Source organism: Coenobita brevimanus, chromosome 98 (assembly GCF_032717465.1).
Source record: "Coenobita brevimanus isolate Jiangsu-jjx chromosome 98, ASM3271746v2, whole genome shotgun sequence".
In the NCBI taxonomy this organism is placed as follows: Eukaryota; Metazoa; Arthropoda; class Malacostraca; order Decapoda; family Coenobitidae; genus Coenobita; species Coenobita brevimanus.
This window is the reverse complement of record NC_137051.1, coordinates 2,468,992-2,488,917: the sequence shown is the minus strand read 5'-3', so window position 1 is coordinate 2,488,917 and position 19,926 is coordinate 2,468,992. Positions and strand designations below refer to the sequence as shown.

Here is a 19,926-nt window from a genome sequence, read left to right as displayed (position 1 = left end):
AAGATGCGCTTGGAATAAGCACTGAACTATTTCGCCAATCTGGCAATGATGTACAGAGTGATTAGTTACATGATGTCGGAAGCTACACAGTTATCATGAAAGTACAGAGAAAAATTTAAGAAACCTGAAGCTCCCTATGCACCAATTTTTGTCTCATAGTTTTGACTAATGCTTCAATTACTTGTTACCACTTGCTGTTCCTTGGCATATTTGCACTCGTTAGAATGAATGAGCTTTAACTGGATTGGTGTTCTGTACAGCGCCATCTATATCAACCAACCAAAACCGATAATGCTGCAACTAATGGTTGCAAAACAACAATGAAACGATACTTATTGACAGAGTTTGAGAAAGAACAGAGGAATCAGTTGGAGAAGAACAAGGAGGCTTTAGGAAGGGAAGAGGTTGTGTAGATCAGATATTCATTCTTAGATCTTTAGTGGAAAAGTTTCTAGAGAAGGGAAAGAAGTTGTATGCGGCTTTCATGGATTTGGAGAAAGCATATGACAGGGTGGATAGACAAGGATTGTGGAAAGTATTAAGAATATATGGAGTAGATGGGAAGTTGTTGAATGCTGTGAACAGTATGAATGATGGTGCTAAGGCTGCAGTGCGTGTGGATGGTGAACTAAGTGAATTTTTCTCTCTGAAGGTTGGGTTGAAACAGGGATGTGTCATGTCTCCATGGTTGTTCAATCTGTACATTGGATGGGGTAATAAAAGAGGTACAAGGTAGGGCAGTGCATGTTGGAGTGGCCCTGGTGAGAGAGGATAGTGTTTGGAAACTCCCTGTACTGTTGTTTGCAGATGATACTATGTTGTTGAGTGAAGACGAAGGGGAGCTGCAAGGCTTGGTGGATGAGTTTGGGAGAGTGTGTAAGAAACGGAATATAAAGGTGAATGTAGGGAAGAGTAAAGTGATGGTCTTTGAGAGGTGAAGTCAGTGAATGTACTGCGAGGTTGGTTGGTGAGGAATTGGAAAATGTGAGTACGTTTACGTACTTGGGTAGTGTGATGAGTAAGGATGGAGGTTTGGAGGGTGAAGTGCTTGAAAGGGTACAGCAGGGAAGAAAGGTTGCTGGTTCCTTGAAAGCAGTGATAAGAAACAGGGAAGTGAGCATGGAAGTGAAAAAGTTACATGACAGCATTGTGATACCAACTTTAACGTATGGAAGTGAAACTTGGACGTTGTTGAAAGGACACAAGTCAAGAGTGAGAGCAGTGGAAATGAGTTATTTAAGAGGAGCCTGTGGAGTCACATGGAGAGACAAGCTGACGAATGAGGATATAAAGAAGCGTTGTGGTGTGGATGTGGATGTGATAGGAAGCGTTACGAGGAACACACTGAGGTGGTTTGGCCACGTGGAGAGGATGGAGGGTGAAAGACTGACGAAGAGAGTGTATGTGAGTGAGGTGGAGGGGGGAAGAGGGAGGGGGAGGTGAGGATGAGATGGAGGGATGGGGTGGAGAGGTATATGAGAGAGGGGGGTGTGAGTTGGGAGCAGGGCAGTGAAATGGCGGGGGACAGGATGACGTGGAGACGATTTGTTTGTGGCCACCCCAAACAGGATTGAGGCATCTGGCAATAGACAGATAGATAGACTATCTTAATCATACCAGCAAAGTATCAGTATGTGAATATATAGTGCAATATAAGACACACGCCCCTAATGCTCTTCATCACAAACCTTATCCTTCTGACACTTGGAGCATATTTCCTAAACAACTAGCGCTCGCTAATAACAAAAACTATAGCAAAACTTGTAAAAATTACTATCATGTGGGAAATTGTCATACTCATATTCTGCTAAAAAAAAAAAAAAAAATGGGCCTTTAAGGCTTACACATGGAAAGCCACAAAAAATCCCACTTTTCAGATCGTTCTGGCCCATAATGCCCTGGTAAGGCAGTGTCTACACCAGATGGGGTGCCACATCCAGTCCCCACATCCTTACAATGTACAGTACTACACAGTACCTGAAGCCAGGGGTCCAGGTCATTTTGGCCATAACCTAACCTAAGTTCAGCAATGCCATCTTGATGAACTTTGATTATTTAGGCCGTCAGGTGATTCGACCTTCTGCTAGTTTGGACGTTACAGCCTAAATTACTTATAGCCAAAACGACCAGCCAAAGTTCAGCACAAAAAAGATTTTACCAGTGGTTGACACATCTGCCAGGCAACGAAGACCATGGCAAAGCAACCATACCACCAACTAAAGTTTGATTTTGAAATAATAAAGAATTGCATGTACATCCAAATTCAGTTGTACTAACATATCAATGTGGGAGATCACACTGGGGCTTCATCTGGGCAGGTATGGTACTGTAGTTGTTACATCAAGATCTGAGGGTGGGTTTGAAGGGTTGAAAACCAAGGGCTATGCTGACTTTTACCATCTACCACCATCCTGTCAAAAAATTATCAATAGTATTAATTTATTCAGTACTGTTTTACTGTGGGAAGAGTCACCAGTTAATCTGGCACATCACTGGCCTTTTCAGACTGTTGAAACTATTTGATGGTGCCACAGAACTCCTACCGGTGCCTAGCTAATAGGATGATTTTATGCTGCCATGACTTTGTATACATGCTGAAAAATGGGAGAAATGGCGTTCCCCCGAACTAGACCCTGTATTGGATCATATAGCCCCGCTAGGTTACAGAGGCGTGCTACCACTCCCGGCACGGCAGTCCCAAGTGAGGCTAGAACTCCCAATCCCCTGATTACGAGCTTGATGCTCTACCACTGAGTCACCGTGCTCCCGTATACAAACTGAGCGAGCCAGTTATACGAGATGAAGACCCACTACAGCAGATTTTTGGCCTTACGACTGCATCATTTATAAGGTCTCCAACATGCCAGCATGCTTCGGCCCTTGATCACCTGATATCAAAGGTAAATCCAGTAACAACGCAATCCATTCTGAGCAGTGTTTTGCACTTATGGCTACATAGATTTACAGTACTGCAATGACTACGGCTTATGCTGTTTAGTATACTAGTCATACAGAATTTACAGCTATCAAGCTAACCAGGGCTAAAAGATGAAACTGACAATCTTTACCTTTTGTGAAAGCTTCCTGTCCCACTCGTTGGCTTCCGGGTTCTTAGGGCGGAGCCTACATAACTGCCCTTTCCCAATTCCTACTGCGACACGGCTTCACATAACGAAGCTCAGGTACATTATCCACTTTCTAATTTTCCAGAGAGACCACAGTACCCCCTTCATATCACGGAAATTCACGGTAGTAAGTAAGCAAAATTAAATCGCATCCTCACTCGCAGGGGGAACTTGAGTACTAGATGAGACGCCACGCGTGATTGGCTGAAACTCGACACGCCAACACCTGGAGAAAAAAAGCGGACGCTGATTGGCTCTTGCTCCCTTAGCATGGTGGTTCTTGGCCCAGTATTGCCAACCGTAGATTACGTCTCTAAACCTACGGACTTTGATTTCGTAAGGACGTAGGGACACCCAGGCAAAATTCTTAAGAACCTAGAGATTTTGGACATTCATTGATAATCAGTATATTTTTCAGGATTAGCTAAAAAAAAAGGTTGCCTTTGTTTAAGGAAATGAAATTAATATCTCCTAAGATTGAATATATATATATATATATATATATATATATATATATATATATATATATATATATATATCATACAATCACTGAGCTCTATAAATATGGAGAGGCTTTCTTATGGGTAGGACCACGGAGTATGTGTAAAGCCCCGTATAGCCTACACGGGTATAAAGTTGCGCAACGTGTTGAACTTCACCGATTTTCGGTGTTGCGGGCCCCTCCTCCAAAGGCGCTCTGCAGGACCAGCACGTATGATTTAGATCAAACACAATACAAAAATCACCGTGCGTATCCTTCCCTGATTGTTGAACCCTCCAGGTCGTAACATTCTGAGAACAAGAATGTCTTTAACTTGTTTTTAAAACTCTTCGTGTCCTCGATCAGCCTTATATCATGTGGAAGACTGTTATAAAGTCTTGGGGCAGCAAACTTGAAGGACGAAAGCCAATATTGGATGAAACTCTAGGCTCCAACAGTGTCAGTCCAACACTATGACGAGTGTTGATGCCATCTTCAGATGGCTGAACCACATGCAACAGGTCTCTCAAATATGATGGGCAACCAGTATGGAGTGCTTGAGGAGTCAAAACACACACTTTAAATTTAATTCTAGCCTTGATAGGCAGCCAGTGAAGCTCAAGCAATCTTGCAGCCCTGTTCAAGATATTCTGCAATTTTTTTTTAGCTATCTTTGGCAGATTGCAGTAAATTGAGTTACAATAATCCACTCTGTTAATTACACAATTTATCACAAGTTTCTTCACAGAACTCTCATCTATGTATTTCTTAACAAAAGCAATATTCTTTAAATGGTGGCCAGAGATCCTAACAACATTATTTACCTGAGCATTCAGGGACAAGTTACAATCTAGTAAGACACCCAGATCACGAACTCTATCAGCAACATCAACTGGATTATCATTTATGTTCATATTAATATTGCTCAAATTTCTTATTCTGTCCCTGCTGCCTACTGTCATGTACTCAGTCTTACTTTCATTTAACTTGAGCTGCTTAAGATCCATCCATTCTCGGACACTCAAAAGAATATTATTTAATTTCACAACAGTGTCATCTATTTCATAAATGGAAAAGTAAAACTGAGTATCATCAGCAAATAACTTAAATTTCAGTCCATGTCTTTCCAACAGTTTAGTTAAACCAGTTGTGTAAATACAAAACAGAACTGGACCCAGCACACTTCCCTGAGGGACACCTCTACTCAACGTTTCACATGAGTTGCGCGCATTGATGCGCCGTTCTGGCTTGAGGGCATTTGTGCATCATGTTACGCAACTACATGTGGGCCGGCCACTGGGCAGTTGCAACTTGTAACTCTCTAATGTGGACACGCTTGCCCGTCGGCAACATGTTGCAGGTCGTGAGGCTGCAACTTGTTGTGCAACTTTATGCCCAGTGTGTACGGTCTTAACAGCCGCCAGGGGCCCAGGGTGGCGTTGATGTTTATTTACACCACCGACGCCCATGTCTTTTGAAATAAGCCAATGAATTCGGAAAATATAGTGCCATGGCCCACTGCTTAGTTTATGTAAGCAACAGCGAAACTGAAACAGCAAGCTATGAACAGCGGAGGCGGCGAGTGGTGGTTTCAATGTGGCAGCCAAAGCTATACGTTCGCTGCGAGGTAGAGCTCGGTGCATCCAATCCTACGTTGTTCCATGAGGAGAGTAGGAGCCTGGGGCTAGGCAAGTTGGTCCTGACATTTAAGACAAGTGACCAGCCTATATACATGTATATATATTCATTCATTCATTCATCATCCAAGCCAATGTTTCCCTATGACAAGCGTAGGAGCCCAGGGCTAGGCAAGTTGGTCCTGACATTTAAGATGAGTGACCAGCTTCACTCATCCCTGAGTAGCACCACATGAACAATAATCCCCAATCACCCCTTGGAAATAAACCTGCACTGGCTCAATCCGATTGGAGTGCCTTAATTGCCCACTAAACCACCAGATGCCATAATTTGGTTATATGGTTACCACCCAGCATAGGAAATGGTGTCCTGGTATTCAGGAAACCACTTGGCTTGTAACTCAGTGTAAAAACTTGCGCAGACAGAAGGAAGAGGAAAGAATGAAGGAAAGAGAGACAGAAAAGGAAGAGAGGAAAGGACATGCTCCAGAGTGCAGCACTACCTTGAGTGGATGGTAAGCACCCCCACCACTCCCTAAGATATATCTAGTTATCTATCTGTCTATATATATATATATATATATATATATATGAGAGAAGGGGGTGTGAGTTGGAAGCAGGACAGTGGAATAGCAGGGGACGGCAACGTGGAGGCAATTTGTTTGTGGCCAATCCGAACGGGATTGAGGTGTCTGGCAATTGGTAGATAGATAGATAGTATATATATATATCCACTGTACACAGTATAATATGCTGTTAGTGTGTTAGTAGGCTAATAAGTACTACCATGTATATTCAAAGGGCTTTTATTTTTTCAGATAGAGGAATAATATTAACAAAACCTGCTACAGGACTACAATTCACTTGGGAATTAATATGATGTAATAATAATATGAATGCCAATAGCCATTCACCACAGGGAGAGAAGACGAACATGGAAAAATAAAAGCACATCAAACCAAAACAGTGACAGTTCAGTTTACATCTAAAAGCGAAAACGCAAAATATATGTACTTCGTCTTCAATCCCACACATATCAACAAGAAAATCTGACGAGAATCTTCAGAGGATAGCTTCTACATTGTGATATGAAGTGAAAATAAAACATACCTGTACTGCTTTCATGGCACTGAGGGAGGAAGGGATGAAGGGGAGGTACCTTGTGCATGCCAGTGAAGTGAAATCTGTTGGTACATTTAATTTAATTTTATGTACAGTACTGTATATTCAAGATTTCAATAATCCACATTTTTTTCTTTACATAAAACCATAAGGCTGTGATTTAAATTGTTGTCAAGAAATGAAATTTTATGCCAATTATAGAAAAGGGTTACACCATTAACTTCTACTCTTTTGATTACAAACCAGGTACTTGATTTAAGGATTATAAATCTTTACAATCAGCAGTTCGTGTATACTAAGGGAAAGTAATTTAACAGTTGATTCTACACATTTACAGAATCAAAAATTTAACCACCAATCTAAGTAAACAAGTATTACATATCCAGCTACAGTATATTTACCCATAGCCTAACTGCACTGTAATCAGGCTTCACACTGCTTTCAACACAACCTCCCTCTTCCTCCATCCTTTCACTTCTCCCATCCACTGTCCTACTCCCTCCCAGGCCATGAAGTGATCTGTGGTGATTCAACTTAAGCAATATGGGCCCGAGGGGACCTATTATTGGTACTGAAAGGCACACAAGTTGTCAAAAATTGGGTGCGTGTGGCTGTCCCATGGTTGGTGTTAAAAAGTCAACAATGGGCAGATGAACCCAAGAGTTTAAGATAATGGAACTCTTTGGCTTAACCACATAACGGGCAGGGATGAACCAAAACAATATGCATACTGACTTAAAGAAGAGAGAGGAAGGCAAAATGTGATTAATTGTAGGTTGAGAGGGGGGGAAAAGAGGGTTATAGATGATTACACAGACAAAAATAAATGCATAGTTCTATAGTCAGAGAAACAGGCGACAGACAGGCAGGTACGAATAACAATAGACAAAGAGAAGTAATGACAGAGGTGTGTGACAGATCATACACTGCTTTTGTTTTTTTAAATATTACTTCGACCTCACTCACGATGATCAATGACATTATTTACATCAAGATGAGCGGTATGACTCAAGAAGCTTTGAACTGAGACAATCACACAGTTGTAAGTCTCTGGTATGGTTATTAGTAGTTTTTACACTTTAAACACCACTTGACCATTCATGCTTCAAGTTACAGGTTTAGTAAGGTGGTATATATATAAATATATATATAAAACAAAAAAATAGCTATAGAAGGAGGCTAAATGGAGAATAAAGAATCCACCACCATAATCCTGCAATATTAATGTGTGGAACATAAATACTTCAGGAGAATTAAGTCTAGATACTAATTCCCATTCAGGCATCTATCTGAAGTTGGAAACAGCATGCCAACATGTAACAAGATTATGTTAGGATCGGTTGAGGGAACGCGATTGGAATGTACAGTTCTGATTTACCATGAAAGCATTTCAATTGTGCTAGTCATGTTTTAGCTCAAAAAAATATTCATAAATAACAAAAACCAACATACTTAAATACACTGTACCTGCTGCAATGGGACAGACAGACAGTGAACTATATACCGGTCTATATATATATATATATATATATATATATATATATATATATATATATAATATATATATATATATATACATATATATATATATATATATATATAATATAATATAATATATATATATATATATATATATATATATATATATATATATATATATATATATATATATATATATATATATATATATATATATATATATATATATATATATATATATATATATATATATATAATATAATATATATATATATATATATATATATATATATATATATATATATATTTATTTAAAATATAATATATATATATATATATATATATAAAATCCACAGGCCATGAATCTTTTATAGCTGAGAAAACAATTTACTACATTGTGCAACAGTATTATGAAAAGCTTTTTGACATCCCAAGCGCGTTCATTTCTATGGAGGATTATGACTGGACAACAGAGCGCTTAGCGGAAGTTTTTTTTTTTTTTACCATACAGTATAATATTATTGTTTTCTCCACTCAATCGGGTATGAGAGACAACATATGTACATATGTTTGGAAGATTCCGCTTGCCTGTGCTTCCTCATGCATTCAAGCAACTTGATCCTCTGTATTGTGAAATCTCCCCACTTTAAGCTCAATTCTATCATAGCTTACTAATCCTCTGCCCATTCTCCTTTACATATTTTTGAAGTTTTTGCAATGAAATATCAAAAGCTATAGATTACTTACAGTTTTTGTATACTCTAATTCTGAGAAGACACAACCATAACCTAACCGCTTTACTCATTATAAAATTGTACTTACATTTCATTTAATGGCTGCAACCCAACTATGTAGTACCCATATTTTTTCATATGGTATAACTAACCACTTTCCCATTTACCTTACTGTATATTTCTGACACCAAACTTAGACCATCAATGCCCAAGTATGTTGATGTCTTATTCAAGAAAGATAGCCTAGTCATAACAGTTAATGCAACCATTATTTTCTGTTTCTAACTGAGCACAGCAGCATCTACAAACCCTGTACGCTCTCAGAATAGAACATTCCTGAGCAGCAAAAAAAAAAAAAAAAAAAAAAAAAAAAAAAAAAATTAAACTGTTCCAATTTGCAATTTCAGCTAAAATACTGTAATGCATTAATGAAAATTTCAAGAACTATACATCCCCCTCCTCAGACTTGAGAAAAATAATGTCTGCTTACCAATACTGTAATGTGAGCTTTGGTATTAACACAGTTTTCCGGTATATATACATATTATTTGGGATACCTTGGTCATACTACTCATTAGTGGAAATTTAGTGAATCCTATATATTTCTCCGACATATTTTACCATTATTCCACTGCTTACTGTATTATATTTTGATAAACCTATACTGATACTGTTACATTTTTCTAAAACTCCCAAATCAATATCCTGATATGATGATACCTCATATTACAAGCCAATTTCCAATTAGCCCAGGATACCCATCACTAAATCTACAGATTAAGATCCCTCGAATTAACTGCTGTCTATGAATCACAATTGCAGATAAATCTACAGGTGCTTGAATTTCCAGTGAAGGAATAACTAGCAAGACAACAGCTTCTGCATGCTCTCACAGCAGTTGTTCACCACCCACTGTACAAAACCTTAGAGTGGCACCAACAGTTCACTCCATTCACTTCAGAAACTCAGACATCCCATATATGTATATATATATTTATATATGTATATAACAGGTACAATATGTGCCTGTTGGGTTAAAAAAACATACCAATAGTCCAGACGGAGAGCATGCACACTTACACACACCCAACACATGCACACAGCTTAAAACATGAACTAGCAACAAAACGATTCCCAATCTTGGCCAGAGGTGGTCGTCAAGCAGCCTGCTGATAGGGCCAGGCTTCCTTGTGTTAGTCAGTAAAAGAGAACCAGTGGAACAAGAGACTGGCCACCTCATGTCATACTGGCTTTAGACCCAGCCACGTCACTAAGGCTTCTGCTAATTAAATATTGGAACATCATTAACAGAGTTAGATTAAGCCAATAAGCTAACAACAACAAGGTCTAACTCAATATTCCAGCCATTACATTATCCATATTGTAAGCTTTGTAAACTGAAGTATCTAAAATCAATATGATGGAACTGCTCTGCCTCCAGTTCTACAAGACTCTAGGTGGTAGGAAACCAGCCCTATGAACTGGCTGACTTTGACCCCTGGCAGGTACTGGGACTGAGGAATGCACCACTTAAGTGACTAAGAGAAAGAGACCCTGGCCCATATTCTCATCAGTTAAGAAGGCTCGCTAGCATCGCTTCCTTACCAGCCTCTATCTGCATATGGCACATAAAGTCTCCTGACTGTTATATTTTATGCAATCCATGTTGATATTAAAAAGACAAAACATACAACTTATGACTGGCAGGATAAAGCATTGCAAGAAAACAAAAATGCAGAGTTGCTAGAAAGCATCCCAACCCATGAGAATACAATTCCCTGTGGTATGGAAAACTGGACAATGCTGCTCTCTGTATGAATATCCACCTGCATATCAAGGTCTGAACTGTATTACTCAGTTTGTAAGACTGTCAGCTTAGGCTAGGTTACAATTTTATTAGGCTAGGTTAGGAGGTTAAGCTTGGTTATGAAGGGCTACGTAAGATCATGTTTCCATGGCAACCCTGAAGGACTATGTAAGATCATGTTTCCATGGCAACCTAAAAGGGCTATGTAAGATCACGTTTCCCTGGCAGCCTAGAAGGACTATGTAAGATCATGTTTCCTTCGCAACTTACTCTAGCTTACAAATTAGAGGGACTACTGTGCAAATCTAGGAAAAATATTCATGACAATGAGGCAGAACTGACCACTTGCATACTTTAGGGTACCCAAAAGAACAATTAGCGCCACGATCCACTGGCCTTCCCCTTCTCTGACACACGACAGGCCTCAGAAAAATGAAAAGTTAGGAAAATACATAACAATCACCCAATTATTCATAGTTTACAGTACGAGGACTAACCTAATGGTAAAATGATATGTACAATGGATTGCTTGTTGAAATCTGAATCTGGGACAAGGCGAAATATGAATGTGCACCTTTTTGTTAAAATGTGCCAAGATCACATAGAAAAATAATAGTTTGTGCGTAAAACTTAAAAAATGTGATTAATTCAGATGTCTGTTGTTTCCCCATCCACAGTGAAGTAAGAACTAATGCAGCACAAAATAGCAGACTTACCCTATTACCACTTAACAGCAACTGGGAAGTAATCCCTTGAGGTTCAATCAGTTTCTCTCACACCACCACAGAAAATGGGACAATGACATCAGAGACCCAGTCGTATAAGAAACTGCGAAGCTTCATTATGGCCCTCAACCCAACCAGCTTGCCGAGAACTGCACTGCAAAACGAATGTCTGATGGTAATACTTGTTGGGTGAAGCTTGTTCCATCAGACATATCACAAAACTGCTGGAAGATCAAGGCCCACAAAAAGTGATCTAGTCTCTTATGTACCTAGGTCCATTTATTTGTCGGTTCAGGAGGCTCCAGGCATTTCTTTCTCGCCAGTTTATTTCTGTTTATATTGAGTTGATAGTCCCATATATGTTATTTATGCAATGTACGTTGGTATTAAACAGGCAAATACCATACAAGAGAACAATAAAGTGTAGTATGTATAATAAGTTGCTAAGGAAGAGGTGCAAGAAGCCTCCTAAGCTGACGAGAATACGGCTCCAAGTCTCAAGTGACATGACACTAGCCGTACTCAAACCATGAAGCCACTGGGACACCCTTTAGAGAATAATCATATATAATAATGTAACTGGTGTATATGTTGTACATCTTACCAGTACTGTATTATACAGAATGAACACCATCATTGCTTAAATGATTGAAAATACTACTTTACAAACTTTGAAAACAAGTTATTTTGGAAGAGCAGAGGACTTGTATTCCAGTGAAATAAGAACACAGAGTATGGATTAACATTTTGTTGCTCTGCACTTACTGACTATATGTAAACCTCCTGGTGGTCCATCCGGGTGAGATCCCGAGTTATCATTCAAAAGACTTTTATCACAGACATCCCTTCCAAACAGTAGCTCCGGGCACATGTGAACTCCTCTCCATTATGGATACTCCTGTTTATCTTACACTGACCAACAACAGTCTTGTTTCCAATTGCTAGTGGACACTTTTTCTGCATTATATAGTATACACTTCTTAAATACAGACCCCCATTGACTGTTACACGCCTATATACGCATCCCTATTGGTTGATGCATGTCTACCCAACCAATGAGGCTACTCGACGATAATTTGTGCTTTCTTTTTCACCTGCCATGCGCAAGAATCCGACATGGAACAGATCTCCTTGGACGCTAATTTTAACCTCAGGAGGCTGTTTGGGCACTTGGTTCCACTTCAATTCAAAGGAAACATATAGGACATTTCACCCAACACTGTCCAGCCTAGTGAGAAATATGCTCTCACATGTTGACAGATGAAAGAAGCAGTCAAGAATTTAACATCCACAGATAATCCGAGTGCTGACATTACACTTATCATCCACCTTAAATTTCTTAACTTTAAGAAAAAACGAACATTAGACCATTATTACTGATGTGGAAATAAGTAATTACATTTAAATTCAATCAGAAATAAATGCCTGGTTAGAAATGATCCTTTAGACTTTGCAGTCCACTACAGATATGCTTCCCATCCCCTCTACTGCGTTATTGGTGGCTCTGCTCTCACTTCAGACTTCAACTTGACAAATTCCTTAGCTACTTCATCGTTGGTACGTTGGCTCAGGATTCTCAGGATAGTCCAGCCTGTTTCATCCATGTGGCACCTCTTGCCCAGTGAAAGCCAGGTAGCACATGATCCCTGTAATAACAGATTAGTATCAAAACCACAGTAAAAAATATTTTCTATCCTTTGCATCATATTGGGTCTCTCCAAAACTGAATCTCATTTGGGATTGGACTGAACATCATATAAATTAAAAGACTTCACTGTACTGCGGATAATGCAGTAAGGTATTTCATCTGCGCCATCCAAAATGACTTTTTTCACAGGAGGGAAACCTCCAACTGTCAATGGATACATTCCTTTAGCTTTTCAATGTGGTATACACTAAATTATCATGACATCGTGCAATACTGCAGTCAGGCACTGCCTGACAATATGTATCACATTGCATATGAGGGGAAAATGACCATTACATATCCAGTAAATTTCTTTAACATACACAAGTATTATCCACAAACAAAAGGCACAAAAATTGAAGGAATTCATTCCTTTCCAAACCAAAGCCCCTCTCATGTAATAATAAATAGGAAATTTCTGACTTTTTGGTGAATGATACAACACAACACTCCCCTGTGAAGACAAGTTATAGACTGCCAAAGCTTATATAAAATTGCTAAAAAACTGAAGGCAAATAAAGTACTGTAGTTAACAATTGGATAAAGCATTAAATCACGTAAAAAATAAATATCAGAGTATTTGTCAAACTGTCAAAATCTGGGACTGGTTTACCTGATCAACAATATCTCTGAGTTGCAAGACTGCCACGCCCACCAATCTGTCATCTCGAGCGAAGAAGTAATCCTTCACTCGGATGTGCAGCTCGAAGCTCTCAGGGCCCTCCTCACTCCCAATCAAGCTATTGGTGAAGGCAAAGTCATCACATTAAAATACAGTCTATTTCAAATACAGTCACACAGGCTCCTGTTAAAGATGAAAATACAATAAAATCCTTTATACTGGCCTCCTATAACTCTGGTGTTCCATTACCAGACTATTCTCTGCTCCTTCGAAAACTGTATGTTAATACCTGGAAGTAGTAGTAGTTGTTCCCTAGGCAGTCTGGCCGAACAGCCTCTGGAAGTTATATAGTTCACCGTCAAACTTCAAATATAAGTGAAATAAAGGGTGTTATTCTGAAATAAAACCTATTAAAGGTCAAGATGACAACACTGGGAGTAAACTGTCCAACTAATAAGGGGGAATATATAAATGCACTTTTATCCGAATGATGGACAAGCAAGGATGAGCCATATCTCCAAGGCTGTTCATTATATACGTACGGTACATAGCCATGCACCGCTTGCCATCTATGATATGTTCTGAAAAATAGGACGTTAAGTGATCTGCATGCTAAGCGACCACTATAACTTATGCATTGTATACTGTATATGGTTGGGTGGCCTGCCAGCCTCTGGTCGTGCGCTGGTAACTGACCCTAACCCACCAGCTGAGCAAAAATGACTGCCTTCCTACCGAATGGTCAAAGTCACCCGGCCCGCCTCTTGAGGCTCGTGCTGGTAAAGAACCTAACCCACCAGCTGAGCAAAAATGGCTGTCGGCCTCCCTACCAAATGGTCAAAGTCACCCAGTCCACCTCATGAGGCTGGTGGTGGTAAAAGGACCTAACCCACCAGCTGAGGAAAAATGGCCATTCGCCTCCCTACTGAATAGTCAACATTGCCCAGCCCACCTCTCGGAGTTCATGCTGGTAAAAGGACCAATTCACCAGCTAACCAAAGAGCAAATATGGCTGTCTGCCTCCCTACTGAATGGTCAAAGTTGCCTGGCCCACCTCTCAAGGCTGGTGCTGGTAAAAGGACCTAACCCATCAGCTGAACAAAAATGGCCTATATACCGGTATACAGGTATATGGTACATATTGTACTGTACATTATATTATACTTATAAAATACAGTACAATATAAAAGGCCCAAATTATGACAATAAAACAGTATGTAATGTTACGTAAACCTGATGCACTGATAAACAGGAACACTCAAAAGCAGCAGTAAACATGCTACTACAGGCAGCTGCCTGCGGCTGGAGTTGATGACATTGTTATACAGTAAACTTTTTACTGCTTGTTAGTATACTTTTTACTGCTTTTTGGTATATATATTTTACTGCATTTTGGTATATATTTTTTACTGCTTTTATGTAAGAGAAAAAAAAGGAAAATTATTAAGACACATGAACAGTATTACTGTGGATCTGTATGGGTTATACATGTGTATCATAGGAACGGCAGTGTCATCAGTTTGTTTTGGAATGCTGGTTGCCCATCACACAGGAAAACTGCTTTACGCCTACATACACTTGCTACGTTCCAATCTTTAGATTAGTAGGATGTTATGTGGCGCACGACTGTATATAGTATACAGGTGTGTGTGTATATATTTATATAGATAGATAGATAGATATAATATATATATATACCAGTATATATGTATATATAGTGTGTGTATATATATATATATATATATATATATACTGTATATACACAGTATACATGCACACACACACACAGTGATCCCTTGGTTATTATGCACAACTGGCACTGCACATAGTGCGTGATAATGAAAGCGAGTGATAACAAATGCACAGGAGAGATTTATACCAGTCCACCCCACTTATAAACATAAATTTTCCCTTTTACAACAATTTAAACTCACTAAATACATAAATATTGTTATGGTAAGTATCAGAAATGCACACAAACATCATTAGAATAATAGAAAATATTTTAAAAGTTACAATAAGGAAGCATTTTGTCGCGGCCACCCTTTGCGGGATTAGGGCATCGGGCTATAGAATAGAATAGAAAAACAATAAGGAATAAATATGTACCAGAGAGAGACTTGGAAAGAGCTTGAGGTAAGGGGTTCTGATGTTAGATGATGGAGAATTAATGGTCTCCACCACCTGGGATTAACTCAAGTAGGGTCTCATCTTTGAACCCCTCAAAGCTATCAGAAACTACAGATTTGAATCATCGACAAATTTAAGTTTTTTTTTTTTTTTACTAAAAAAAATAATGTGGTAGGTGGGGGCACTCACCATCCACTCACTCGATATACTGCTGCTTTGGGCGTGTGCCCTTTCCTCTCTTGCTTCCTTCCTCTTCTGTCATTCTTTCCTTCATTCTTTCCTCTTCCTTCTGCCTGCAAGTGACTCTACAGTAAGTAACAAGCCAAATGGTTTCCTGTGCACCAGGAAACCATTTACTACAATGGGTGGCAACCGTATAGTCAAATTATGGCGTCTGGTGGTTTAGTGGGTAATTAAGGCGCCTCAACTGGATTGGGCTAGTGTACTGTAGGTTTATATCCAAGGCATGGTTGAGGTTTATTGCTCATGTAATGCCACTCAGGGATGAGTGAGGCTGGTCACTCTCATCTTAAATGTCAGGACCAACTTGCCTAGCCCCGAGCTCCTACGCACCTCATGGGGCGGTATAGGATTGGATGATGGCTGGACGGATGGATGAAAAAAAATATGTGCAATACTGGCAGAAGTGCAGATTTTCATCTAGCACTAGGTTATAATGGTTTTTGTTACCACTGCAAGATGAAAATCTTTTCTGCTTTTATTGTGTAATTTTCAGCCAAAAAATATTGTTATTGCACACCTGAGCTGGTTTCTACCAACAATGATGATGCAGTGTCTATGGTTTCTAATGGCTTGAGAGTTTTAAAGATGAGGCCTTAATCAAGAAGTTAAATCCAGGTGGTGGAGACCACTTACTCTCCACCCCCTAACCTCAGAAACCCTCACCTCAAGGTTTCTCTATGGTGCGTGCTTCTTACTTATTGTTCCCTTTTCATCATTTTCTATTACCTAACCATGCCTTTGTGTGTTTCTGATACCATAACAATAGGTATGTATTTAGTGGGTCTAATTTGTAAAAGGGGGTGGAAGAAAAGTTATTTACATGGGAAGATAAACAAACAAAAGATGAAGCAAAAGAGCACTGTGGTTCTGACATGGATGAGGCTGAAGGTGTTTAGAGAAATACTCTGAGATGGTCTGCCTGTGTGGAGAGGACACAGAATGAGATACTGGCTTGAGTGTATGTGAATGAGGTGGCAGGGTAAGGGGAAAGGGGTGGGGATTGAGGAAGAGATGGACAGATGGAGGACGGAGATACAGTATATGATGTGCGGGTGTGAGCTGGATGGGAGGGCAACTAAATAGCAAAGGACGAGGTCACATGGAGGCCATTGTTTGTGACCACCCATTATGAGATTATGACGTCTGGCAATAGATACACAGACTATGATATACAGTACCTATATATACCAAAACTGTAAGTTATAGTAGATACGTACAACTGGACACTCTCATTGTATTTAGGTGACCAGCTGTTGGACTTGGACTTCGTAGCAAACCTCCTCTTCTTGTCAGCTAGGTGTGGCCCGATAAGGTTCACCTCAACAAATGGCCGGAACATTCCACCAGCAGTGGTCGGCCAACGTAGGTCATTAGCTGCCACCACTGCATCCCAAGGAAACAAACAAGGATAGATTAACTTTCTCATGACACAGAAAACTCTAGTAATAATCCACCTAATGCTAAATGATTTTAACATAATGAGTGAATAGCAAAAGGCTGAGTGTTAATCTACATATTGCAAAGCTAGTTTAAGGAATGCAAGATCACAGGCAAATTGTTTTTCCTTAACAAAGAAAAAAGTAAAATAACACTCATGGCTGAGACAACTCTAGTATTTTATTCCAGTTAATGCCCAATTCTTTCATTCAGCTGAAAGTACATCATAAGTGCTTTTTACTGGTACCATTATCACTCACGATCAGAACAACTCCACAAACGTACAGCATTCCACTCCAGCTAAAGGCAACAGGGCCAGAAGCAGGGGAGCAAGAGGGGACAGCTGCCCCCTCCCCCAAAATTTAAAGTGGGGAGCAAACTGGGTTTAATTTTTTCCTCTACCAAATATTTTCTTGCACTCTGGACCCTACCTCACCCTATCCTTTAGTAGGATAAAGAGGTCAGGATGATGATGATGATAATGGTGGAATTTTCTTCATTACCAAAAAAACAGGGCTACTTTTCTTTCATACCACAAACAAGGAGAGATGGACTATAAGGTGTTTATGGCATTTATGGATCTGGAAAAAGCATACAACAAAGTAGGGAGAGAAGGATTGTGGAAGGTTTTGCATTTGCACGGTGCAGATGGCAAGCTGCTAGGTACTGTTAAAGAGTTTTTATGATGGTAATGAGGCATGTGTAAGGGCAAATAGGCATCTATGTGAATGGTTCATGATCAGTGTGGTTGTTCAATATATATACGGATGGAATGACGAGGGGAGTAAAAACACGACTAATGGAGAGAGAGATGGCATTGGCAATGAATGATGATGGATGGAATATCTCAAATTTGATGCATGCTGATGCAGTACTACTTGCAAATACTGGACATAAGCTTGGCAGACCAGCGCAGAGTTTTGTAGATGTCTGTGAGTGTTATGTCTTGAGAGTAAATGTAGTGAGTGTCATGTCTTGAGAGTAAATGTAGAAAAGAGTAAAGTGATGGTTTCTGAGAGAGAAGGTGACTCTCAGTGTGATGCTGCGGTGAATGGAGGGAGAATGGAACTGGTGAGACAGTTCAAATACCTGGGTACCCTGATAGAAAAGAGAGGAAAATGTTTAAAAGAGGTGGAAAGTAGAGTGATACGTGAAAGGAAAATAACTGGTCCTATGATGGCCTTGATAAGAAACAGAGGCTTGAGTGTTGCAGCAGCATGAGGCTTACATGAGGGAGTGTTACTGCCAACTTTAACATACAGGTGTAAGACTATGGTGTGGCATGAAAATGAAAAGTCAAGAGTAAAAGCAGTGGAGATGGGACTGTTGTGGAATGTATGTGGAGTACAGAGAGCGGACAGGCTATGGAATAATGTGATTCGTGAAAGATGCAGAAGGCTGTGGACACCAGAATCGATGAGAGTGTACTGAGATGGTATGGTCATGGGGAGAGAATGGATCACAATAGAGTGGTGAAAAAGTTATATCTGTGCGAATTTGAAAGTGGGAGGAGGCGAGGTAGGCCAAGAAGAAGGTGGAGAGATATGATGGATGAGTGCGTGAGGAAGAGGTATGGAAGTTGGTGAGGTAATGGGACTGACAAGAGGTGGCTGGATGAATTTTGTGAGGAAAAGTGCATACCAGGGATTTGGCACCCTGGTCAACATGACAGTGTTTGGATTGACTCTATCGGATAGGTATATGTGAAGCTACAGTACTTGGTGAAACCTGTTTGCCTATCAGATGGAGCCACGATTCTGTAGGCTTGAATGGTGAGTGAAAGGAAGCATGGCCCATTGAACTGGGCAAACTTTGACTGTCTGGACACTGCTACTTCTCACCTCGCCCTAGGGTAGCAAAGAGGTCCAGATGATGATGATGATGATGATGATGACCACAAACACTGTGTAAAGATCGACAGGCAAAAGGCATACTGTTTCTATATTGTTCCCTTGAGTCCTCTTACACTGTATTCATTATCTACCCCTATCCTACCCAAGGCCATATTCAGTGTTGCTTTGAGATGCACCCTACCCTCACCTTTCACATTTATCCTCTGCTCTCCAGTGCCAGGGTGAGTGTACAGGTCCACTTGAATGCTGATCTCTCCAACCGTACCTTCTTCCGTTGAGCCTGAGGGATATAAGGTATGAGATTTGATGCTTCAGAGAACTGTGGACACCTACTATGAAGGTGATATATATATATATATATATATATATATATATATATATATATATATATATATATATATATATATATAAAGTTTAAATATTAATAATACAAATAAAATCTTTGCTCACACTGGGAGGTATTAAAAGACTAAATTGTAAAATCAAGACTAAAGATATTAGCTACCTCTATATGGGGAAAAATGTGCATTTCTGCAGCTTAAAAAAAAATCAGTTCAGTACTTCTGGTAATTGAGTCACATGCAACTAATTTTACCAGCAATAACAATTTTAAAAAGTATACATTGCAGTTTCTCATCTTTCTGAAGCACTTTTGTAGAAGGCAATGTTCAGCAGAGCTATATTAAATCATATCTTTAATATTTCCCTTTGAAACTGTAAAGATTAAGAATGTTAGACTCAACATGCTATATAAAATAAATGAAATCTTTGTGCTGCCAAAATGATGAGATACATCAGTAAAGTTGATACAAATGGACTCTCTCTCTAACTATGGTACTTACAC

General features: G+C 39.5%; 1 protein-coding gene across 1 annotated transcript in view; it reads right to left on the bottom strand.

Moving 5' to 3' along the window:
* Positions 1 to 8,350: 8,350 nt before the first annotated feature.
* The window catches only part of unc-13 (protein unc13 homolog), a 205,044-nt gene continuing 193,468 nt past the window's right edge, over positions 8,351 to 19,926 (bottom strand). The window contains exons 25-28 of the mRNA XM_080283857.1: positions 19,270 to 19,362; positions 17,010 to 17,175; positions 13,411 to 13,537; positions 8,351 to 12,756 (exon numbers count right to left, since the gene is read on the bottom strand). Coding sequence (XP_080139983.1) covers positions 12,595 to 12,756; positions 13,411 to 13,537; positions 17,010 to 17,175; positions 19,270 to 19,362 — 548 coding nt within the window. The 3' untranslated portion in view covers positions 8,351 to 12,594. The remainder of the gene's footprint in view (positions 12,757 to 13,410; positions 13,538 to 17,009; positions 17,176 to 19,269; positions 19,363 to 19,926) is intronic.